Source organism: Neodiprion pinetum, chromosome 3, assembly GCF_021155775.2.
Source record: "Neodiprion pinetum isolate iyNeoPine1 chromosome 3, iyNeoPine1.2, whole genome shotgun sequence".
Classification (NCBI taxonomy): domain Eukaryota; kingdom Metazoa; phylum Arthropoda; class Insecta; order Hymenoptera; family Diprionidae; genus Neodiprion; species Neodiprion pinetum.
In genome coordinates, this window is record NC_060234.1 from 4,424,194 (window position 1) to 4,451,321 (window position 27,128).

Sequence of the window (27,128 nt, forward strand, 5' to 3'; positions counted from 1 at the left end):
CGTAACTGAATTCGAGTCAGTGAATATTTAAGATAAATAGTGAAAAATTGTGCTTTCGCAGATTAAATCCTTATCTGGAATTTCCGATGTTTCAGCAATACTTATTTTCTCGAATTTACGTATTACACAGAATGTTTCTTTGATCCTAAGCTGGGTGTAAAACTACACATGGAATTGCCAACAAGCAGAATATGGAGTTCTTAAACGATTAATTTAATTCGTTTGTCGAATGAAATTCTTTCATACATAAGAGAAGTTGGAAGAATAATCGTCGTCACAGAGATAAGGAGCTGATAACTCGTATTTATGCTAGAGCCACGGAACGAGCGAACGTCTCAATATCCGAGGGATTTTGTCGTGGTACGATGTACAAATCTGCAGTGATTCTCGTTGCGCTGATTGGAACGGCATGCGCATTTCCACCCGCCAACATCCTGCGAAAATCGGTAGCCGAGGATAACGACGATGAAAAGGCTCCGGAAATCCCGTCGCAAGTATCGGAAGTCGAAAATCAGAGGGAAGATGATGGCGTCCGGGAGTCCGACAAGAAATCGACCTCCGAACATCGTCTTTTTACCGCTACTATGAAGATTCCGGAATTCACGACGGTGACAGCAATACGATCCGATCAAAGTGCCGAGGTGAGACCAAATCTCGAATCAGAGTTGACAGCGTTTTGGATTCAAATTTGCGGATTATTTTTTAAGCAAAATTCTGAATCGTCGTGCTTTTGACGAGTCCGAAAATCGATAGTATGAATTTCAAAATGGTCGAGACGATCGCGAATTATCAAGATAATAACTTGAATATGGAATAATCTTCAACGATTACGGAAAAATTCGAGAATACTCCCAAAAATGAAAAATCTTCAGCATTTCGACCGTTCTAGAACTCGACCGTTTGCAATTTCTATTCAACCAAAAAGATAATCAATTCCAATTTTTATCCGCACGCACTGTACAAGAACTGAACTATAGTTTAGGTAATTGGATAAATGTAATGACTTCGTCCGCACGAGGCAAAAGTTGCAACAATCTTCAAACAGTTAACGAAGGTCCCGTGTTTTAAAGTCGAAAAAATTTATCACATTTTTCAAGTCACCAAAATGAAAATATAAAATTCTAAACTAGAGATTATTCTATTAATGTTTTTTCCCGGTCGAGTATAAAGAAATTCGGTTCGGAATACGAATAATTGTATAAGAGAAATTTTTCTATCAAAACATAATTTGCTTATATCGAAAAAACAATTCATTACGTTTAACAATGACTCGGATACGGACCTGAATATTGTCCAGCATAAATTCGCAAACAAGTTTGACATCACAACTCGGCTTCTTGTTCAGTACTCAGTTGTAATGTGTAATTGATAACACGGTTTTATTATTTTTAACAGGAAAGTAAAGTGCCAAAAAAGCTCTGCGACAAAACTGCGACGGATTGTGATTTTCTCGGTGAATCTGCACCACGTGGAAAAAGAAATACCGAAATGCTTCCGTTGGGTCAAATACTAAATATTCCCATTGACCAGCTGAAAATAATAAATTTGTCGGATAGAGATAATTTTCTGGAGGGTACGACAACACTTAACGACGGCTCAAATGAGGGCAAAATTCAAGTAACAAATGTTCCGCAGGTTGATATAACAAGCGATGGTCAGATAGTAATATCGCTTGAAAAAGTAAACGTTCCCATTGACATTTTGGAGGATCTTATCCCCAGTCAACAGATGGGTGCCAGAGACTCGACTGTTGAAGAATTGAAAAAGGTTCAACGAGAGTACCAAGTGATGAAGAAAAAATTAGAGAAGGCGGAAAAAGACTTGGCAGAGAAAATAAAGAAATCTAACAGAGAGAAAAAGCTCGTTGAGGTGAACTGGCAGAATACGCTACAGAAGAACAGAGAGAAAGAAGAGCAAGAACGTAAGACGCTGCAGAAGAAACACGATGCAGCTGTCAAGGAATTGACGGAAGAGTTAGATGATTTGAAAGAAAAGTTGGAACAACGGTCGAAAAATTTCACTGAGACGGTTCGTGAAGTAAAGACAGGCTGCGAGAAGACATTAAAGGATAACCAAGGGAGAGAAGAACGGGATCGTAAGACGCAGCAGGAGGCACATAAAACAGAAGTCAAGATCTTGAAGGAAAAATTAGTCGATTTAAGAGAAGAGTTAGATCAGCGATCCGGGAATTTCACAACAACGGTAGAGGAAGGAAAGAAAAGCTGCGAGAAGACATTGAACGAAAACAAAGAAAGAGAAGACCGGGAACGTGAGACGCTGCAGACCGAACATGCCGCTGAAATTGAATCAATGAAGGAAATGTTGATGAAGGAAAAGCAAGTTTCAATCGGCTTGGAGGAAAAAATGATTACGCAAACCACCGAATGTGTTCAGAATCTGAAGACACAGAAGGAGCGCTGGGACAACAGACTAACCGAACAAACGGAACGGTCGAAGAAAGAACTCGCAGAAATTACAGAACTACACGAGATTTGCGTTGCCGATAAGGAGAAGAAGGACCAGCAAATAAAGAAACTACAATCATTCGGACGTAAAAGTAGCATCCCTACGATAACTTAAAAATACGCGTATGAAACCCTTCGAGACGTGAAATGATTTCCTGAATATCAATAATCGGTCGTTACTTTCATTTCTTGTCAAATATCCGAGAAATAACTTACTGTGTAATATAAATTTTGTAATATTATAACGTAGACAGTTTTTGCCAACTCGTCGATGTCCGGTATTGACAGTATGTTTATACTGCGTGGAAGAGAAGAAAATAAATAAACAAAATTTCTCCAATTCTACTGATGTCCTCAGTTCACAATCCCACGGCACAAACACCACTGCACAAGTTTCACTGGGTAATCTTAGATCTACTCCAACTGTCTGTGCGTGTCACACGTAAGATAACGAGGTGCAAACTGCGCGCGACGTTTGGCCGCAAGGCTCGTCGTAACCCCGACGTAATGCTCGAGTCAGTTCTGTATCAGTTCTGAATCAGTTTGCACCGCGTATGCGCAAAGTTGTAACAAGGATCATTTGATCATTTGTAACAATGATCCATAATGTCTTCCCCTTCCGGTCAAGTTGTTTGCGGTCCGTAGCAAAATGCGACTTTGCTTCTATACGAACTATGTGACAATGACTCTGGCAATGCAGCTGACCTTAGAGACTGCGATGCATTATCGCATAATATCTATAGTATAAATGTATGCACGTATTATATAAATTTTTAAAAATTTCAAATTCACGAGTAAATTAACGATGAGATCAATCCGAAAATAAAATTTGTCCATCACGTATCAAGATGACAGAAACGACAGGAAAATCGTACAGGCTGGTCAATTTTACGGTACCTTGTATCACGCGAGATTTTCGAATATTTGCAGTATGGAAAAACTGACAAAAATAATATACACAATACGTTATTTACGCATATTTAAAGCATATAGACGACATACCGTCGATATAAATTATAATATTGTAATTCTCAACTGAAATTGAAACTTGTATTTTCAATCTTAGCATAAATGTACCGTAAACTTACTTATTTTTCTCTGAGTTTTTTCTCGTTGTTTAATTTTCTATCGGAACCTATTAGAAAATTTGAAAAATTGTTTCAATTTCGTGAAAAACTTCAAGTTAATTGGTATCTCTAGATTCATATCTCTAACGTTATCGGTAAATCGTGATAAATATATTTTAGACATCGCTCTTTGAAAGTCAGTTTTAATTTTCATATGATATTTGCCCTCGTTGAACCGCACGACTTGGGCCAAGGCATTATCACGATTTCAGCTTATACATATTTGTCAACTATCGCATGTCAATCGTACCGACCAAAATTCCCAAAATTCATACACCAACATTTTTCGCTGGCAGCTATATTTTTATTTATTGATTGATTTTCTTCAATTCATACTATTTTTACTCGCACCGTCAAAATCACCGTAGCTTTTACGTTGACGAAAGAATTCGAAAACGGTTAGCGCTGGGAAAATTTTCTGTGATCAGTACTCGGCCGGTAGATGAGCCTGTCTTTGAGAACGCGTGTTGCGCGATATAAGACAAAAAGAACTCCGTTAGGGTAACCAATTTTATCAATCAGTCATCGGTCAACGGCTTTCAGCATCAAGCATTACTTTTCGATAATTACCGCAGGAATCGTAAGAGATAGAAAAAATAAAACTTTTCAGTTAACAAACAAGGAAAACAAAACGAGGAAAATATCTTGATCGGTAGAATCTAGAGAACACGCACGCGACACAACGAATTTGATATCATGCTCGTTGTTAAAATTACAGCTGAATTGACTCAACATTTCACTCAATTGTCGACTGTCTACACAAGGAAGGAACTTTTTAAACATATTGTGTCACTATTTGCACGCTCTTGTTTACAAGAATTTGAAAACCTATTTTTAATGGTTAGGGAAAATCCTATGGAGGATTACGACACGAATTATTCTTGTACAAGTTTTTAGTTTACTTAAAAATGGTCAAAATTCTAGGAATTTTTTTATAATAGTCTTCGCTACCCGATAACAATGATCAAAACCTTACAAAAATTGTATAAATTCCTTGAAAATCACCGAAACCCAGTGCAATATGAATTTACTTGAACAGCCTAGAATTGCATACACAAACAGTGTTTATGGATATCAAATCGCAAGTGGAAATTACCAATGTTTCGTGATTTGTTTTTTTTTTTTCTCTTCACGAAGTTACGTAAAGTGCAGGAAATTTCTGCGACGTAAATTGGTTGTAAAAATAAGGAATAAGTTACCAACTATCTGCAGATTTGCGCTCTGAAAAGATTGCCCGTTTATCGTTAAAGTATGACCCCTGTCCCCTTGAGCGATGAAGTTTTTTTCCCGTATGTAAGAAATTCCAAGAATAATCGTCGTCGCAGGGATGAGGAGCTGATAACTCGTACTTATATCAGAGCCACGGAACGAGCGAACATCTCAATATCCGAGGGATTTTGTCGTGGTACGATGTACAAATCTGCAGTGATTCTCGTTGCGCTGATTGGAACGGCATGCGCATTTCCACCCGCCGACATCCTGCGAAAATCGGTAGCCGAGGATAACGTCGATGAAAAGGCTCCGGAAACCCTGTCGCAAGTATCGGAAGTCGAAAATCAGAGGGAAGATGATGGCGTCCGGGAGTCCGACAAGGAATCGACCTCCGAATATCGTCTTCTTACCGCTACTATGACGATTCCGGAATTCACGATAGTGACAGCAATACGATCCAATCAAAGTACCGAGGTGAGACCAAATCTCGAATCAGAGTTGACAGCGTTTAGGATTCAAATTTGCGGATTATTTTTTAAGCAAAATTCCGAATCGTCGTGCTTTTGAAGAGTCCGAAAATCGATAGTTTGAATTTCAAAATGGTCGAGACGATCGCGAATTATCAAGGTTTCGAATATGCGGTTCAAATTGCCGATAATAACTTGAATATGGAATAATCTTCAACGATTACGGAAAAATTCGAGAATACTCCCAAAAATGAAAAATCTTCAGCATTTCGACCGTTCTAGAACTCGACCGTTTGCAATTTCTATTCGACCAAAAAGATAATCAATTCCAATTTTTATCCGCATGCACTGAACAAGAACTGAACTATAGTTTAGGACAAATGTAATTATTTCGTTCGCATGATGCAAGAGCTACGACAATTTTCAAACAATTAACGGAAGCATCACGTTTAAAACGTGGAAAAATTTCTTTCATTTTATCAGTTTCGGAAAAAGGAAATGCCAATTCAAATCGCGAGATTGTTCTATACGATAAATATTTTTCTGGTGTAGTCGACATTGAGTTAGGAAAATACATAATTGGACCAGAGAAATTTTATTCTTGAAACGTTATTTTTTATACTCTGAAAAAATAATGCATCTTCTCTGATAATTATTAAAATCCAGATGCGAATATTTGTTACTACGGTGTCTGAAGCATTTCCACAATAATCGCTCGTTTCAAATTTCCGATCCGATATTTCGACGGAAGTTTGAAACGAAATATGGAACCCCACAATAAAAGTATGGCGAATGTGAGATCAATACGCCTCGATAAGTAGATTCCACCACAATTGATAGAATTCATTATTTCGTTAGTCAATGATAAAGATTTTGCTACAGACATTTTTTCTCTCAGTTTAGACGTTCGTTTAGTGTCGGCGCGTTTTTATTTTCATTAAAATAACGTTGAAAATAAATCAGAAACTTTATACAAGTTGCTAAATTTTTTGAAAACAGGAGAATGAAGAGCCAAAAACGTCATGCGCCGAGGGTGACGCGTCCTGCCATTCTCTTGATGAAAATACACCACGTCAGAAAAGAACTATCGAAATGTTCCCGTGGGATCAGATACCAAATTTTTCGATGGACAACGTGAAAGTTTTAGACATGGATAATATACCGAATTTCAAAGGATTTAATATACCCGATTTAAGTGATTTCGATTTCACAAATATTCCGGGTAGCGACGTGAGAATTTTTGAGATGCCGGATGAGGCAGGGATTCAAATAGGAAATATCCCCGATATTCAGATACCAAACCTTTCGCAGATCGATTTATCAAATCTCGCGAAAGTTCAAATAAAAACTGTCGATGTTCCTGGTCTCCACAACTTTCAAATGCCAAACGATTTTTTTGATGGAAATGGGCTGGTGGGAATAATAATTAATGGAGGGGAAGCTACCAATGGACTACCGGGTTCATGCTCCGGTCACGGTAAAGTCGGTAAAACAAACGACGAAGCACTAGAAAAGCTTCAAAAAGAGGTTCAGGCGTTGACGAAAAAATTGCAGGAGGCGGAGAAAAACCTTGCGCTTAAGGACCTTGCAATCAAGGAGAACAAAGAGAAAAAAGAGCAAGAATATAAGGCGCTGCAGGAGAAACATGATGCAGAGGTCAAGGTCTTCACGGAAAAATTAGATGGCTTGAAAGAAGAGTTAGAACAACAATCCAGAAAATCCAATGAGACGCTACATGAAGTAAAGAAAAGCTGCGACAAGACATTAAAGGATAACCAAGGGAGAGAAGAACGGCAACGTGAGACGCAGCAGGAGGCACATAATACAGAAGTCAAGATCTTGAAGGAAAAATTAGTCGATTTGAGAGACGAGTTAGATCAGCGATCCAGGAATTTCACAACAACGGTAGAGGAAGGAAAGAAAAGCTGCGAGAAGACATTGAACGAAAACAAAGAAAGAGAAAACCGGGAACGTGAGACGCTGCAGGAGGCACATAATACAGAAGTCAAGATCTTGAAGGAAAAATTAGTCGATTTGAGAGACGAGTTAGATCAGCGATCCAGGAATTTCACAACAACGGTAGAGGAAGGAAAGAAAAGCTGCGAGAAGACATTGAACGAAAACAAAGAAAGAGAAGACCGGGAACGTGAGACGCTGCAGACCGAACATGCCGCTGAAATTGAGTCAATGAAGGAAATGTTGATGCAGGAAAAGCAAGTTTCAATCGGCTTGGAGGAAAAAATGATTACGCAAACCACCGAATGTGTTCAGAATCTGAAGACACAGAAGGAGCGCTGGGACAACAGACTAACCGAACAAACGGAACGGTCGAAGAAAGAACTCGCAGAAATTACAGAACTACACGAGATTTGCGTTGCCGATAAGGAGAAGAAGGACCAGCAAATAAAGAAACTACAATCATTCGAACGTAAAAGTAGCATCGTTACGATAACTTAAAAATACGCGTATGAAACCCTTCGAGACGTGAAATGATTTCCTGAATATCAATAATCGGTCGTTACTTTCATTTCTTGTCAAATATCCGAGAAATAACTTACTGTGTAATATAAATTTTGTAATATTATAACGTAGACAGTTTTTGCCAACTCGTCGATGTCCGGTATTAACAGTATGTTTATACTGCGTGGAAGAGAAGAAAATAAATAAACAAAATTTCTCCAATTCTACTGATGTCCTCAGTTCACAATCCCACGGCACAAACACCACTGCACAAGTTTCACTGGGTAATTTTAGATCTACTCCAACTGTCTGAGCGTGTTACACGTAAGATAACACGATCAAACTGCGCGCGACGTTCGACCGCGTTCGCTGGCCGCTCGTCATGCGTTAATGACGTCATGCTTGCTTCAGTTATTCCCCCCCCCCCAGCCGCCCGCCACCGCGTTTGGACTGCGCATGCGCGAATTGTGTACGTCAGATTGCCATTCTTCGCACTCTCAGGCGTAAAATTGAATCTCAAACTTCACAATCCAAACGACAAGCAAACATTTTGCATTTTTCAGCTACTAACAAACGTTTTGGACTGTCTAAAATACATTCATTTATGAACGTGGTAACTTAGAAATAGATGTTTCAATTTGAAGGTAATTCTGTGCCTTGATTTAATTCGGTCTGACCATCGCACCTGTGCTAAACCGACAATCGGTACGTTAGTCACCCAGTCATTCGGGCAATGAGCTGTGAGGCTGCCGGAAATTTTTTTTTTGTGTGCCACCAGCAGGTAAGAACCGCATTTACGAGATTATCGACAGCCGTAAAGTATAAATATAAACCTCAAATATAAGATTTTTTTTTTAATCAGGTACCCATTCTGTTAAGAGTAAAAAACTTGAGATCGTGTCATAAAAAAGAATTGAAACATTTTTGTTTTGTAAAATAATACTTTCCCACATTGGTGCAATTAGCACTTCGAAACTGTTCTAAGTTACGAAAAATGGTTAAAAAAAAATTACACGAGGATCATTCAACACCGACCAAATAAAGTGTTTCATCCCTCTTCTTTGTCTCATCAACCTTTGCAAAATAGGATTCATGAATCACGATAAGAATTCCTTCGAGCCATTACTCTTTCATTCATCTTTTGTTTCCACCTTCTTTTGTCTTCGTTCTTTCCCTGCATCTCAATAAGCAATAAACTGAAAATTATATCTCCGAATCCCAATTCGTTAGATGCGTGATGTATGAATAATATTTATAATTTAGGTATGAAGGTACACGTAATACGTTTAACGGAAAGCGGTTACATAGAAACAGTCGGATGCAGCTTTATTCGAGAAGGTGATCGTCTCTGGGGAAATATTCGAAGGAAAAAGAGCCGCCCAAGCATTTTGCCATTTGTGGATTCCGCGGCTCTTCAGCTCGCCGGACAGAGTTTACCGTACTTTGCTAATTAGGACGAAAACTTTTATCATTATACGGTATGCGCTATGGTCTATGAGGCGAACGTTTTTCCGCGTCAGAGATGCGGAGTGAAAGCAAAAGCAAAAGAAAAAAGAAAACGAAATGAGAGGTAAAAAAAAAAAAAAAAACTAGGAAAAACAAGGGATTAAAAAAGAAGAAAAAAGTTTTACCTAATTCCATTTTACGACAGTTGCACGAATCTACATCTAGGTGTAATTTACGCTTGAAACTTTGAACGCGTTCTGATGTGTGTGTGTATATATATATATATATATATATACACACACAATATACATACAGTGCGTTCTATGGCAATTCGATCATCAGGGATTCATAACACGACTGTTCCATTCCCCATCTTTTTTTAATTTATTTTTTTTTTTTTATTATTATTGTCTGTCAGACATCGTGAGCAAAACGAATCGGACTTTAAGGCATGAAACTATTCTTCCAGTCTCAAGAAAAATAAACAGAAAAAAAAAAAAACGAAATCATGAAACCTTTTCCCAATTCCGTCGATTCAGTAAGTATCTGTAAGCAAAAATACAATAACTACGACGGTAGATCCAGACGCAAGTTAATACAAGGACCCAAAGTCACTAAAACTAAGTTCTGCAGCAGTCCTTTACATACTGCAATTGAATTTTTCAATCTGTTACCAAACGAAATAAAGAATTTACCTATATTGACCAAGTCGATTGCATATAAATTGAAAAAATGGTTAATCGGCCACCCTGAGCATCTATCAACGCTTTAGTAGAATATATCCGTCTTTCACTTTATTTGTAAAATTTAATACTCGAATAATTTAAAAATCTTATAAAACATGAACTAATGGCACTTCCATGCTTTTCGCTCAATTACATGTACAAACTGTACGATGTTTCTTAATTTTGAAATTAAATTTAAAATTGTTGAACTGGCATTGTTAGATTATATGCCTTTTCACTCTTCCCGAGCCTATGCACAGGAAACTTTAAGTTACCTCTATAGGACTATAAATGTACTTTTGTACATTACTTGTGTACATTATGTATATTTATATTTTCTTGGGAATAAATAAATAAATAAATATTATGTATATTTATATTTTCTTGGGAATAAATAAATAAATAAATAAATTTCGTGAAAAACTTCAAGTTAATTGGTATCTCGAGATTCATATCTCTAACGTTATCGGTAAATCGTCATAAATATATTTTAGACATCGCTCTTTGAAAGTCAGTTTTAATTTTCATATGATATTTGCCCTCGTTGAACCGGACGACTTGGGCCAAGGCATTATCACGATTTCAGCTTATATTCATCAACTATCGCATGTCAATCGTACCGACCAAAATTCCCAAAATTCATACACCAACATTTTTCGCTGGCAGCTATATTTTTATTTGTTGATTGATTTTCTTCAATTCATACTATTTTCACTCGCACCGTCAAAATCACCGTAGCTTTTACGTTGACGAAAGAATTCGAAAACGGTTAGCGCTGGGAAAATTTTCTGTGATCAGTACTCGGCCGGTAGATGAGCCTGTCTTTGAGAACGCGTGTTGCGCGATATAAGACAAAAAGAACTCCGTTAGGGTAACCAATTTTATCAATCAGTCATCGGTCAACGGCTTTCAGCATCAAGCATTACTTTTCGATAATTACCGCAGGAATCGTAAGAGATAGAAAAAATAAAACTTTTCAGTCAACAAACAAGGAAAACAAAACGAGGAAAATATCTTGATCGGTAGAATCTAGAGAACACGCACGCGACACAACGAATTTGATATCATGCTCGTTGTTAAAATTACAGCTGAATTGACTCAACATTTCACTCAATTGTCGACTGTCTACACAAGGAAGGAACTTTTTAAACATATTATGTCACTGATGAATAAGAATTCTCGACCTCGTATGTAATCTATTATAGAATCTTGGTGATCGGTCAATTAAGAAAACGTATTTTTAGTTAACGTTTCGACCCGGATATGAGCCCTCCTCAGAACGATTTATTTATTTAACTGTCAAGAATAACAAAAAGATTTTTTATAAAATAAATAATAGTACTAGAAGTAATCAGACTTGAATATTGTAGATGTAATACTCTTAGAGCTATTATATATTGTTGATTAGTAAGAACCTTATGATTAATTGATTAATAGTTGGAAGTCATTAATTAAAAGGATTAAAGAACTATGTTTCTTCACAGTAGGTATGTCATTGTGTTAAAAGGTTATTAAAGAAGGTCTTTTTAGCAATAAAATTAATTCACAGGTGTCAAAGAAGTGGAGGTAGGCTCTTTTATAATTAAGTTCCACATGTCTAACGAAATATTGTTGGTTGAACCAATTGAGTCAACAGGTGAATAACGCCTGATGGGAGAAAACAATGTAATCCAGAGTGAAGGTGAACCTATCATAAACAATTATACAGAAAAACAATAAATATTTTGTAAGAAAAGTTATGTAGAAAGGACTGTATAATGGGGACAAAAAAATTTTTTGTATGTAGTTGAGGTTAAACAATATTTGTTGTGTGGGCGGAGATTAGAGGTTTTTAAATATTACTTAAATGTTCAACATCTTGTCTAAGATTAACGGAATTGGTGTGACCTACAATGTTGCACATTTCTAGTAATAGTCTTTTATAATAATTGTGTTCTTCACAAAGGATGTTTGTATTGTCGTAATTAAAAGTATGTTTTTTATCGATACTATGTTTTGTTAGAGCCGTGTGACGTTCTTCAATCTCATGTACGTTGCGTTGATCTTCCCTGATTCTAGTGTTAAGGTGGCGGCCAGTTTGACCTATATAAACTTGGTTGCAATCATTGCGAGGTATTTTATAGACAACGTTGGATCGTTTGCCAATGGGGATCTTATCTTTTCCCGTATCAAAAACTAATTGTAAATCTTTTGAATTTTTTCCAACAAACTTGACATTATGTTTGGCAAATAGGCGGTTTAGTGACTCAAAGAGACCAGATACATATGGGATGGGGATATATGTAGTAGCGGGTCTATTGTTATCGTCTGCGGGGGCAGAGTCAATATTATTGTCAGGTAAGTTGTTGATGTAGGTGCGTCTCTTATTTATATGTTTATGTAATAGGCCATGAGGATAATCATTCCATCTCAGTATATCGTATATGAGCGACAGGTTTTTTTCCTGGAACTCTGTACTAGAGAGTTTGATGGCTCGGTCAACTAGGTTAATGATGGTGCCTATTTTGTAGGAAATTGGATGGTGAGAATTAAAATTCGGATATCTTTGAGACCAGATTTTTTTGTGGAACCAATCTGTTTTGATATTATTGTTGTTGTGTATCAGCAATACATCTAAGAAATTGATGGCGTTATTTTCCTCTGTTTCGATAGTAAATTGTAATCGTGGATGATATCGGTTAAAAGTATTAAGAGTGTGATCTATTTTTTCGTTTGGAACGGCAGTAAGAATATCATCAACGTATCGAAAATAGAACGGTAAATCAAAATCAAGATCGTTAATGCAAGACGTTTCCAAGTCTTCCATGACAAGGTCTGACAAGATTGGGGAGAGATGAGATCCGATGGGCAACCCGAATTGTTGTGCATACGTATCGTTGTTAAATTTGAATATTGCAGAATCAGAACATATTTTTAAAGCTTTATCTAGTTCAATAAGGGGAATTGGGATCTTATTTTCAAGAGAAGCCCAACGGTTGTTTACTGCGCGCAATGCGAGATCTGTCGGAACGTTGGTAAAGAGTGATATTACATCTAACGATATTAAAGTATAGTTATCTGGGATAATCAATGTTTTTATTGTGTCAACTAAGGAAAAGCTATCTTTAACTCTAGAGGTGGGAGGTGTGATATTAGTGGTGAGCCATGAATTAATTTTCTTGGCTAAGGCATCATAGGTCGGGCTATTGACAAATGAGACGATAATTCTTAATGGGACTTCCTCTTTGTGAATTTTAGGTAGCCCATGTGCGCGTGGAGGAACACTGTTGTAAGTAGAAATGCTTCTATGTAGGTTTTTGTTTATTAGTTTGGAGGTAAACCAATTGAACGTGAGTTTATTCACCCTAGTTTGTGGGGAGTCACACAGATCATATTTAGCAATTCTGTACGTGTTGGTGTCAGAAAGCTGCTGCCTCATTTTGTTGTTATCAGAGTCTCTATGCATAGCAACCGACGTATTGCCTTTGTCAGCTTTTAAAAACGTAATGTTGGGGTTGTTTTTTTTTTAAAAGTCATGGTGTCACAAATTTTTTTGTCAGTGACTGAATTATTGATGTTGTTTCTGGGGTACTTTGGGAAAACAAGAACTCGGTTAGTGAAATCGGATCTAACTTGATTTCTTGACTCGGTAGGAAAACTCGTAATTTTTTCTTCAAAATTGGAAATGAGGTTGAAGACCGGCAGATCGCGATTGTTGTATGGACGTCCGAATTTGTGACAAAGTTGTACTATTTCAGTAACATTTTCAGGAATAGGAGTGTCAGTTAGATTTATTAACCAATTATTTTTTCCAATTGAATACGAATCTTTGTGTTTGTTAGAAGATTTTTTTTTTGAGCAAGTGAATTGGTGAATTTATTGATATTACGATTTTTGATAGCAATGAATTTATTGTTTAGCATCCGATGTTGGGATTCAAAGAATTTATTTCCTGAAGTACTCCCTAGTTTGAGGTTGATTTGTTCTCCTAGGTTAATCAATATCTTTTCAGAGTTGATAATATGTGTATGGACATCATTGATTTCTAAATTCAGTAGCGATATTTGGAAATAAGTTGTAAGTTGTTTAGCTTTGGTTTTTGTTCTTGACAGTTAAATAAATAAATCGTTCTGAGGAGGGCCCATATCCGGGTCGGAACGTTAACTAAAAATACGTTTACCTAATTGACCGATCAGCAAGATTCTATAATAGAAATACAAAGGGTCTTATAGTAAATCTGAGAATGTGAAAATTGGTGTTCCGCAAGGAACTATACTGGGTCCACTATTATTCCTAATGTACATTAATGACATTTTTAAAGTTGTAGACAAAAAAATACTTATCATCATACGCAGACGACACTGCTGTTCGGTATTCAGGAGACAAATGGGACGAAGTGCAAAAGGACATGAATAACATGTTAAAGATAGTCAGCGACTGGTTAAATAATAACCAGTTGACACTAAATGTTAATAAAACTGTTTGTCTAACTTTTTCCTGTTATAGTGATCCTACTCCAAAGACTATAATTAGTATAAATAATAAAACAATTAAGGCAGTAAATAGCTGTAAGTATCTTGGTATTTACATTGACAGATGTTTGAAGTGGGATATACATATACAGGAGTTGATTAAAAAAGTCAGATACTTCTGATTTCTCGTGTATAAATTAGATCATTTCATGGATAAAAATATTCTGAGAATTCTCTACCATACACTTTTCGAAAGTACAATTAACTATGGTATCATAGCGTGGGGTGGAGCATACAATAATTCAATTAAGCCACTTTTTAGCTTACAAAAAAGAATATTAAAGAAAATCAGAGTAGATGATAAAATAATACTGAACGTCAAACAACATTTCGTCTTGAGTAGTTTAACAAAATACTTTAATTTTTGTAAGCAAAAATACAATAACTACGACGGTAGATCCAGACATAAGTTAATACAAGGACCCAAAGTCACTAAAACTAAGTTCTGCAGCAGTCCTTTACATACTGCAATTAAATTTTTCAATCTGTTACCAAACGAAATAAAGAATTTACCCATATTGACCAAGTCGATTACATATAAATTGAAAAAATGGTTAATCGGCCACCCTGAGCATCTATCAACGCTTTAGTAGAATATATCCGTCTTTCACATTATTTGTAAAATTTAATACTCGAATCATTTAAAAATCTTTTAAAACATGAACTAATGGCACTTCTATGCTTTTCGCTCAATTACATGTACAAACTGTACGATTTTTCTTAATTTTAAAATTAAATTTAAAATTGTTGAACTGGCATTGTTAGATTATATGCCTTTTCACCCTTCCCGAGCCTATGCACAGAAAACTTTAAGTTACCTCTATAGGACTATAAATGTACTTTTGTATATTACTTCTGTATATTATGTATATTTATATTTAATTGGGAATAAATAAATAAATAAATAAATTTCGTGAAAAACTTCAAGTTAATTGATATCTCTAGATTCATATCTCTAACGTTATCGGTAAATCGTCATAAATATATTTTAGACATCGCTCTTTGAAAGTCAGTTTTAATTTTCATATGATATTTGCCCTCGTTGAACCGCACGACTTGGGCCAAGGCATTATCACGATTTCAGCTTATATTCATCAACTATCGCATGTCAATCGTACCGACCAAAATTCATACACCAACATTTTTCGCTGGCAGCTATATTTTTATTTATTGATTGATTTTCTTCAATTCATACTATTTTTACTCGCACCGTCAAAATCACCGTAGCTTTTACGTTGACGAAAGAATTCGAAAACGGTTAGCGCTGGGAAAATTTTCTGTGATCAGTACTCGGCCGGTAGATGAGCCTGTCTTTGAGAACGCGTGTTGCGCGATATAAGACAAAAAGAACTCCGTTAGGGTAACCAATTTTATCAATCAGTCATCGGTCAACGTTTTTAGCATCAAGCATTACTTTTCGATAATTACCGCAGAAACTGTGAAAGATAGAAAAAATAAAACTTTTCAGTTAACAAACAAGGAAAACAAAACGAGGAAAATATCTTGATCGGTACAATCTAGAGAACACGCACGCGACACAACGAATTTGATATCATGCTCGTTGTTAAAATTACAGCTGAATTGACTCAACATTTGACTCAATTGTCGACTGTCTACACGAGGAAGGAACTTTTTGAACGTATCATGTCACTATTTGCACGCTCTTGTTTACAAGAATTTGAAAACCTATTTTTAACGGTTAGGGAAAATCCTATGGAGGATTACGACAGGAATTATTCTTGTACAAGTTTTGAATTTACTGAAAAATGGTCAAAATTCTAGGAATTTTTTTATAATAGTCTTCGCTACCCGATAACAATGATCAAAACCTTACAAAAATTGTATAAATTCCTTGAAAATCACCGAGACCCGGTGGAATATGAATTTATTTGAACAGCCTAGAATCGCATATACAAACAGTGTTTATGGATATCAAATCGCAAGTGGGAATTACCAATGTTTCGTGTTTTGTTTTTTTTCTTTTTCTCTTCACGAAGTTACGTAAAGTGCAGCAAATTTCTGCGACGTAAATTGGATGTAAAAATAAGGAATAAATTACCAACTATCTGCAGATTTGCGCTCTAAAAAGATTGCCCGTTTATCGTCAAGGTATGACCCCTGTCCCCTTGAGCGATGAAGTTTTTTCCCGTATGTGGGACATTCCAAGAATAATCGTCGTCGCAGGGATGAGGAGCTGATAACTCGTACTTATATCAGAGCCACGGAACGAATCTCGTACTTGAACGAAGGAATTTTTTTTTTTTCCATTCCAAGTAATTTTTCAAGGCCATGAAGGGTGCAAATTCTACTCAAAATAAGGGTTTTTTGTTTTCAACGCCGCCAAAAATGCAATTTTTTTTTTTTTTTTTTTTCCTTCGTCCAAGTACGAGTTTCAAACATCTACTAACAGAAAATTTTTGGTTTTTGCATTTCAGATGAATCTGTCATGAGTTATCCTGACCACGCCGAGAGAACTTTTTTTTGAGGGGTCATAGCAGACGACGTGTCCACGCCTTAATTTTCAATATTTTTCAATGAAAATTTCACAAACTACTTATAAAATATGTATCTTTTATGTGTTAAATTGTTTTTTTTTTTTTTTTTTTTGAAAACTTCCTATTTTTTTTTACGAAAAACTGTCGAAAAAAAGAGCCACATTCGACAATTTTTGATCAAACCGCCGCCATTTTGTCAAATTTGAAAAAAAAAACCCTCCATAGCGCGATAGCGACTTTCCTACAGATCAATAATCTTTTTGAAACTTTTTTTTCAGATCAAAATTGCGGCCGTCATCGTGGAAACCGTGCAGCACCTTTTTTTTTCACGTGAAATTACAACAATTTATACAACAATGATGCACTCAATAAATAAACTTTAAAAAAATCATTTTGTATTCTTCATAAACGTATTTATTTATGAAAAAAAGAACCGGACCGATTGGTTTATTTGAACATTAAAAAAAAAATTCGCGAAAATCAGTGATTTTTCGGAGGGTCACAATGAGACGATCCCTTAAACGTATCATGTCACTATTTGCACGCTCTTGTTTACAAGAATTTGAAAACCTATTTTCAACGGTTAGGGAAAATCCTATGGAGGATTACGACAGGAATTATTCTTGTACAAGTTTTTAGTTCACTTAAAAATGGTCAAAATTCTAGGAATTTTTTTATAATAGTCTTCGCTACCCGATAACAATGATCAAAACCTTACAAAAATTGTATAAATTCCTTGAAAATCACCGAGACCCGGTGGAATATGAATTTATTTGAACAGCCTAGAATCGCATATACAAACAGTGTTTATGGATATCAAATCGCAAGTGGGAATTACCAATGTTTCGTGTTTTGTTTTTTTTCTTTTTCTCTTCACGAAGTTACGTATAGTGCAGCAAATTTCTGCGACGTAAATTGGATGTAAAAATAAGGAATAAATTACCAACTATCTGCAGATTTGCGCTCTAAAAAGATTGCCCGTTTATCGTCAAGGTATGACCCCTGTCCCCTTGAGCGATGAAGTTTTTTCCCGTATGTGGGAAATTTCAAGAATAATCGTCGTCGCAGGGATAAGGAGCTGATAACTCGTACTTATATCAGAGCCACGGAACGAGCGAACATCTCAATATCCGAGGGATTTTGTCGTGGTACGATGTACAAATCTGCAGTGATTCTCGTTGCGCTGATTGGAACGGCATGCGCATTTCCACCCGCCGACATCCTGCGAAAATCGGTAGCCGAGGATAACGTCGATGAAAAGGCTCCGGAAACCCTGTCGCAAGTATCGGAAGTCGAAAATCAGAGGGAAGATGATGGCGTCCGGGAGTCCGACAAGAAATCGACCTCCGAATATCGTCTTCTTACCGCTACTATGAAGATTCCGGAATTCACGACGGTGACAGCAATACGATCCGATCAAAGTGCCGAGGTGAGACCAAATCTCGAATCAGAGTTGACAGCGTTTAGGATTCAAATTTGCGGATTATTTTTTAAGCAAAATTCCGAATCGTCGTGCTTTTGAAGAGTCCGAAAATCAATAGTTTGAATTTCAAAATGGTCGAGACGATCGCGAATTATCAAGGTTTCGAATATGCGGTTCAAATTGCCGATAATAACTTGAATATGGAATAATCTTCAACGATTACGGAAAAATTCGAGAATACTCCCAAAAATGAAAAATCTTCAGCATTTCGACCGTTCTAAAACTCGACCGTTTGCAATTTCTATTCGACCAAAAAGATAATCAATTCCAATTTTTATCCGCATGCACTGAACAAGAACTGAACTATAGTTTAGGAAAAATGTAATTATTTCGTTCGCATGATGCAAGAGCTACGACAATTTTCAAACAATTAACGGAAGCATCACGTTTAAAACGTGGAAAAATTTCTTTCATTTTATCAGTTTCGGAAAAAGGAAATGCCAATTCAAATCGCGAGATTGTTCTATACGATAAATATTTTTCTGGTGTAGTCGACATTGAGTTAGGAAAATACATAATTGGACCAGAGAAATTTTATTCTTGAAACGTTATTTTTTATACTCTGAAAAAATAATGCATCTTCTCTGATAATTATTAAAATCCAGATCCGAATATTTGTTACTACGGTGTCTGAAGCATTTCCACAATAATCGCTCGTTTTAAATTTCCGATCCGATATTTCGACGAAAGTTTGAAACGAAATATGGAACCCCACAATAAAAGTATGGCGAATGTGAGATCAATACGCCTCGATAAGTAGATTCCACCACAATTGATAGAGTTCATTATTTCGTTATTCAATGATAAAGATTTTGCTACAAACATTTTTTCTCTCAGTTCAGACGTTCGTTTAGTGTCGGCGCGTTTTTATTTTCATTAAAATAACGTTGAAAATGAATGAGAAACTTTATAAAAGTTGCTAAATTTTTTGGAAACAGGAGAATGAAGAGCCAAAAACGTCATGCGCCGAGGGTGACGCGTCCTGCGATTCTCTTGATGAAAATACACCACGTCAGAAAAGAACTATCGGATTGTTCCCACCGTTTCCGGCACCAAATTTTGGCATGAACAACGGGGGATATTTGCAAGATAACATTTTACTTTATATCTTGATTCTCCAGAATCTACGGACAACATATCAGCAAAACCTCGCACAACCATGCGGCGTGTCCTCCCCCTGCTGGCAAACGTCATGTAGCGACCAACAATGTTCCCTAGTATAAGGTTCAAAATTGTTTCTTATAACTGGTACCAAGAACTGAGATAGGAGACTGCTGAATTCGCATCAGTAGCGCTCAGATTGGAAATATCCCTCTTTTTAAGTTAAAACTATAATCAATAACTAGGATAAACCACTACCTTTAGAACCACCAAATTAAAATAGATTACTTATTGGAATGTATGAATGAATGTGTGAACATTGCATGCAAATATCTTTTGTTCATATTTTCAATGTGTCACCGACGAGATTGAGAATCGTCGGAACACCGTCGAATGGCGCGAACCAACGCTGACCGTGTAGATTTAGACAGCGGGAGGTCGCCCCCGCACTTAATTGGCTAATTGCCGTTGCAACTTATTGCAACTGCAGATTTTTCCCTATTAATACCCTCTGGCCCAAGAAGCCGCGTCTTTCGTCTGTCGAGTCGCGAAGTGCGTGGACGTAAACCCGGATTAGCCCTCTCGAGCAATAGTAGCGTTCGGAAAATCTTAGTTGTGACCGGCCTAAAGTCTCGCGCTAATTCGTCAAATTTGAGCATTCAGTTATTCCGTTAGCTGCAAGAGACTCACTTTCTTCTACGTTTTCATCTTTTCTGTGCTTTACTAAATCTCATCATTTCGCGAATAGACATTTTTATGCTATCCCATTTTCCATAATTAAATTGAGTTCGGCCCTGATTCAATCGAATCGGGTAATCTTAAGTAATAATAATAATAATTACACTATCGTTTTTGATAAATAAATCGTTGCAATCAATTTTAACATACATCAAAATCAGAAAATTGACACTTTCAACTATAACTTCCGTTAACAAGATATCATTCCAAATCTAAAAAGACTAAGTGACCGACGTTCAGCATCGTTCGATTGATCAACTCTTCGAAACTTGAGGTGAGGTCCCTGGTCCAGAATTCTACCGACGCAGACCGACACGATCCGACGGCTCTCAATCTCGTCGACCGATTCACCTAAAGCTAAGTCAATCCGAGTGTTAATCTTCGAAATTGAACGAATTCTTGTTTCACCTTTTTAATCAAAATCTACTTCAGTAATTTTCGTTCAAAACCAAGTCTAGAATTGGTGGGCAGCTTCACTACCCCCAATTAAATCGTACTTATTGTTTCCAACAATTAACGAATAAGACTTAACAATAGTATATATAATTGATTTAAGATAATATAAAAAGAGAGATACAATGCAATAATCACGACCAGCTAGTTGACCATCGTTCAGAGTAGATGTTCCTGGTACCAAATAATAATATCCTTTAGAATAGAACAACACACGATTTTTATAAAATTGAACACTTTATGAATTATTACTTTCGGCTCATATATCATTATCACCATTGATTGTTTACCAGATATTTCAATCACCAAATCGAAACAGAATATACTTCAACTTTTACCAGTTAAATCATATTAAACATTTATTTTGAACGACCTTCTTCCCATTTTTATTATTGTAAAATTGCCTCAACAATTTAAACAAACCTCACAGACCTGTACAGGACTATAGCAACACGATCCTACAAATTACCGGCTTATCGAAAGGTAGGTCTTCTCTTAGTTTTAATTATTATTCATTGTCGTTACGTGGGAGCTTGATTATTCAATTAATCATTAACTACCACCGCTCAGTACACCCTCACCCCCACGTAACAATAATATGCCGAATTTCAAAGGATTCAATATACCCGATTTAAGTGGTTTCGATTTCACAAATATTCCGTGTAGCGACAAAGAGAAAAAAGAGCAAGAATATAAGGCGCTGCAGGAAAAACATGATGCAGAGGTCGAGGTCTTCACGGAAAAATTAGATGGCTTGAAAAAAGAGTTAGAAGAACAATCCAGAAAATCCAACGAGACGCTAAATGAAGTAAAGAAAAGCTGCGAGCAGACATTAAAGGATAACCAAGGGAGAGAAGAACGGCAACGTGAGACGCTGCAGGAGGCACATAATACAGAAGTCAAGATCTTGAAGGAAAAATTAGTCGATTTGAGAGAAGAGTTAGATCAGCGATCCGGGAATTTCCCAACAACGGTAGAGGAAGGAAAGAAAAGCTGCGAGAAGACATTGAACGAAAACAAAGAAAGAGAAGACCGGGAACGTGAGACGCTGCAGACCGAACATGCCGCTGAAATTGAGTCAATGAAGGAAATGTTGATGCAGGAAAAGCAACTTTCGATCGGCTTGGAGGAAAAAATGATTACGCAAACCACCGAATGTGTTCAGAATTTGGAGACAGAGAAGGAGCGCTGGGACAACAGACTAACCGAAGAAACGAAACGGTCGAAGAAAGAACTCGCAGAAATTACACAACTACACGAGATTTGCGTTGCCGATAAGGAGAAGAAGGACAAGCAAATAAAGAAACTAGAATCATGGGAAGGTGAAATTAGCATCGCTCCGATAACTTAAAAATACGCGTATCAAACCCTTCGACACGTGAAATGATTTCCTGAATATCAATAATCGGTCGTTACTTTCATTTCTTGTCAAATATCCGAGAAATAACTTACTGTGTGATATAAATTTTGTAATATTATAACGTAGACAGTTTTTGCCAACTCGTCGATGTCCGGTATTGACAGTATGTTTATACAGCGTGGAAGAGAAGAAAATAAATAAACAAAATTTCTCCAATTCTACTGATGTCCTCAGTTCACAATCCCACTGCGCAAGTTTCACTGGGTAATTTTAGATCTACTCCAACTGTCTGTGCGTGTCACACGTAAGATAACGAGGTGCAAACTGCGCGCGACGTTTGGCCGCAAGGCTCGTCGTAACCCCGACGTAATGCTCGAGTCAGTTCTGTATCAGTTCTGAATCAGTTTGCACCGCGTATGCGCAAAGTTGTAACAAGGATCATTTGATCATTTGTAACAATGATCCATAATGTCTTCCCCTTCCGGTCAAGTTGTTTGCGGTCCGTAGCAAAATGCGACTTTGCTTCTATACGAACTATGTGACAATGACTCTGGCAATGCAGCTGACCTTAGAGACTGCGATGCATTATCGCATAATATCTATAGTATAAATGTATGCACGTATTATATAAATTTTTAAAAATTTCAAATTCACGAGTAAATTAACGATGAGATCAATCCGAAAATAAAATTTGTCCATCACGTATCAAGATGATAGAAACGACAGGAAAATCGTACAGGCTGGTCAATTTTACGGTACCTTGTATCACGCGAGATTTTCGAATATTTGCAGTATGGAAAAACTGACAAAAATAATATACACAATACGTTATTTACGCATATTTAAAGCATATAGACGACATACCGTCAATATAAATTATAATATTGTAATTCTCAACTGAAATTGAAACTTGTATTTTCAATCTTAGCATAAATGTACCGTAAACTTACTTATTTTTCTCTGAGTTTTTTCTCGTTGTTTGATTTTCTATCGGAACCTATTAGAAAATTTGAAAAATTGTTTCAGTTCAATTTGTAAGCCAAGATGGCGGGCGATACGCACATCGTGCCGAGTAATGCGAAAACATTTAAGTGCCACTCGAATATGCCGGTCCCTAAAATCGTGATTTGCATGCTATGTGAAAGTGTTTTTCATACTAATGACTTCAATTCTTAACTTCGATTAAATAAAAATGGTCCGGGCAAGTTTATTAGTGATATATTTTTGTTATATGCGCGGCACATCACGTGGACATAACCTCTAAAAGTCAGTTTGACAACATTGAGTTATGTGAAGATGCGCGCAAAATAATCGCACATACCAAACTGTTTGAAAAGGATAAAGTAAAAGATGAGCTAAGTCAAAATATTTCCTTAAACAAGACCAGGGAGAGTATACTGTTGGACGAGACGGTTATCGAAGACGAGCTGGCCATCCTCAGAGTTGAAAACGACCTACTTAAAGAAAGAAATGAGGAACTAAAAGAAAAAAATTATCTGTTAAAAGAAATGGTAAATATCAAAAATAATAATAACCATAGTAATGTGGTTAGTTACGCGGATGTAACAAAGACTAACAAAGTCAACACAAGGAATATTATATCTAATATAATAGTTGAAGCAAAAGATAATAACAACAACGACACTGTCAACCAAGTCAAGAACCAATTGCTGGGGGATATTGCTGTGCCGATTAAAAAACTGTTTACTAACAAGTCTGGTGAAGTCACCATCAAGTGTAAGAACAAATAGGATGTAGACAGAACTACCGCTGTACTAAATAATAAGCTGAAAAACAACTACCAAGTTGAAGTGCAATCACTAAAGGCACCAAGAATGAAAATCTTGGATGTGCAAAATGACATGAATCTCGAGGACCTTACTGGGGACATCAAGAATAGGAACTCAGAATTCATGCTGAATGGTAATTTCTCATTAATAGGTGAATTTGAAAATGCATCAAAACAACGCACGGTTACACTTGAGGCCGCGCCTGAAATATACGGCATTATTGTCAAGAATGCATACAAACTGTACATTGGATACCGATGTTGTAAAATTGTTGATGACATTAATTTAAACTTGTGTTCTAAGTGCGGGCGTCTTAGTCACAGTGGTAAAAACTGTAAAAACGTGATAAAGTGTTTAAAGTGCTCCGGTGACCATGAAACTATTGACTGTAAATCTGACATTATTAAGTGTGTGAATTGCGAATTCTATAATGATAAATATAAGCAAAAGAAATGTACAAATCATCGTCCAAACGACACCGCTAAGTGTGAATACATTAAATTTAAACTACAAAAACTAATGAACACGACTGATTATCCAACCTCACCTAGAATACCAAAATTCTTAGGTAGGTTGCCTGACCAGAAAAAAAGAAGCCTCGACGCCGACCAACGCGTAATAATTACACATATCAGTGGCTAACGGCGATACGTACATTACAAGTATAGAAAAACAGTATGACCGTCTAAGCAAATTAAACCAGGCCTTAGTGTCCAAAAATGTAATAATCTTACATGGTAACGTGAGAAGCCTGAATGCTAACCATCAGAATTTAGAAATTTTAATAAACAATTTACACACGAAGCCGGACGTTATTGTTTGTACCGAGGCATGGAAGCTAGAATATTACAAGTATTATAAGCTCGACGAGTGTACTATATACTATAGCCACGGGAATATCAACAAGGCGGACGGTGTAGTGATATACGTCAAATCTACAATATCTCACACAACAACAAATGAAAATATAGGTCCATGTAATGTATTGTCGGTTATGTTGAGAATTAGAAATAATACGTCTTTTAAGATAACAGGTATATATAGATGTCATGATATTAATGTAGATAATTTTAATGTTGAAATGAAAGAATATCTAATTATAAACAAAAATGTCAAACATCATTGCATCGTTGGCGACTTTAACATTAACCTGCTCAAAGCAGACTTTATTGCTGAACAGTTTCTTGAGACTATGTTAGGATCTGGTTATGTTAACTGTTTCAGTGACATTACTAGACCTAACAGTCTTGAGGGTTCATGTATTGATAATATGTGTTTATTAAATCCAAAATAGCAACAACAAATTCTTTTACATACGCTAATGCTTTTACAGATCACTATCCAATTTTTTTAACAACAAACTTTCAAAGAGAAAATAACACTAAAGCTCCAAAAACTATCATAAACTACAACAAACTCAAAATTATAGTTGATAAAATTGATTTTAATTACATATTTGATATACAAGACCCAAGCACAGCAATAGAGGCGTTAATAAATGAAATTCAAACTTCAATAAGAGACTCAACACGTAAAATAAAATCAAATAAGCATATAAATGAAAGTAAAATTAGTGTCCATAGGAAAAAATGGATAACCAAGGGTATAGTTAAGTCATGTAACACTAAAGAAATGTTGTATAACGTCTGGGAGCTTGATAAGAATAATACTAAACTTAAAAACGATTATAAAACCTATTGTAAAATCCTAACTAGTGTAGTTACTCGTGCTAAAAGAAACTATGACGCAGAACGAGTCAATAAAAGCAGCGGCGACAGCAAAAAATTATGGCAATACTTAAATAATAAACTGGGAAGAAACAATAAAGCAGACTATGATGTTGAATATTTAATTTATCAGAATAAAGAAATAACTGATAATAGAGTGATGGCCGATGCTTTTGTTGATTTTTTCAGCAGTATAGGGCTAAACTTAGCTAGTAAAATAAATCTAGATAAAAAGAGCGAAGGTAGGGCATCTGATTTAGTAGAAAACAATTGTAAGTCTATATTCGTACGGCCTACAGATCCTGGTGAAATATTTAATACGATTAAAAATTTAAAAGATAAACCAGGTGGTCTAGATGATATTAACAGCAAAGTTTTGAAGACTATAGTACACGCTATGAGCAAACCTCTAGAACACATTTTCCACTTAAGCATAAGCGAAGGTATCTGGCCACGCGCTTTAAAATCTGCAGTCGTTGTACCAATTTACAAAAGTGGAGAACACTGTGAGCCTGGTAACTGTCGACCGATATCATTAATATCTAACTTAGCAAAAGTTTTCGAGAAACTAATGCATCATCGTTTATCGGACTTTATAACTGAATGTAACATAATTTCTGAGAGACAATTTGGTTTTTTAAAAAATAGAAGCGCAAGTGATGCTCACGCAGACCTCGTTCAGTATATATATATATATATATATATATGACAACCTAAACTCTGATAAACGAACAATTATTACGTTTCTGGATTTAGCCAAGGCATTTGACACTGTTAATCACGTCATATTATTAAATAAGCTTGAAAGATATGGTATGAGAGGTGTTGCTAATAACTTGATTAAAGACTACTTAAATAATAGAGTGCAAACAGGAGGGAAATACAAAGGGTCTTATAGTAAATCTGAGAATGTGAAAATTGGTGTTCCGCAAGGAACTATACTGGGTCCACTATTATTCCTAATGTACATTAATGACATTTTTAAAGTTGTAGACAAAAAAATACTTATCATCATACGCAGACGACACTGCTGTTCGGTATTCAGGAGACAAATGGGACGAAGTGCAAAAGGACATGAATAACATGTTAAAGATAGTCAGCGACTGGTTAAATAATAACCAGTTGACACTAAATGTTGATAAAACTGTTTGTCTAACTTTTTCCTGTTATAGTGATCCTACTCCAAAGACTATAATTAGTATAAATAATAAAACAATTAAGGCAGTAAATAGCTGTAAGTATCTTGGTATTTACATTGACAGATGTTTGAAGTGGGATATACATATACAGGAGTTGATTAAAAAAGTCAGATACTTCTGATTTCTCGTGTATAAATTAGATCATTTCATGGATAAAAATGTTCTGAGAATTCTCTACCATACACTTTTCGAAAGTACAATTAACTATGGTATCATAGCGTGGGGTGGAGCATACAATAATTCAACTAAGCCACTTTTTAGCTTACAAAAAAGAATATTAAAGAAAATAAGAGTAGATGATAAAATAATACTGAACGTCAAACAACATTTCGTCTTGAGTAGCTTAACAAAATACTTTAATTTTTGTAA

At 36.1% G+C, this 27,128-nt stretch overlaps 4 protein-coding genes across 4 annotated transcripts in view; 3 read left to right on the forward strand and 1 right to left on the reverse strand.

The window, feature by feature from the left end:
• The window catches only part of l(1)G0320 (signal sequence receptor subunit 1 l(1)G0320), a 122,351-nt gene that overhangs the window by 29,089 nt on the left and 66,134 nt on the right, over positions 1 to 27,128 (reverse strand). The window lies entirely within an intron of this gene.
• Positions 324 to 2,805, forward strand: LOC138190339 (calponin homology domain-containing protein DDB_G0272472-like). Its single transcript, XM_069134492.1, has 2 exons — positions 324 to 641; positions 1,396 to 2,805. The coding sequence occupies exons 1-2, from the start codon at positions 366 to 368 to the stop codon at positions 2,578 to 2,580; spliced, it is 1,461 nt and encodes a 486-aa protein (XP_068990593.1). The 5' UTR covers positions 324 to 365; the 3' UTR covers positions 2,581 to 2,805.
• Positions 4,967 to 8,765, forward strand: LOC138190328 (golgin subfamily A member 6-like protein 22). The gene is made up of 2 exons (XM_069134491.1): positions 4,967 to 5,278; positions 6,271 to 8,765. Exons 1-2 carry the CDS (start codon positions 5,003 to 5,005, stop codon positions 7,726 to 7,728), a joined length of 1,734 nt encoding a protein of 577 aa, XP_068990592.1. The 5' UTR covers positions 4,967 to 5,002; the 3' UTR covers positions 7,729 to 8,765.
• Positions 18,025 to 22,259, forward strand: LOC124214262 (M protein, serotype 6-like). Its single transcript, XM_046616488.2, has 2 exons — positions 18,025 to 18,337; positions 19,330 to 22,259. The coding sequence occupies exon 2, from the start codon at positions 21,282 to 21,284 to the stop codon at positions 22,032 to 22,034; it is 753 nt and encodes a 250-aa protein (XP_046472444.2). The 5' UTR covers positions 18,025 to 18,337; positions 19,330 to 21,281; the 3' UTR covers positions 22,035 to 22,259.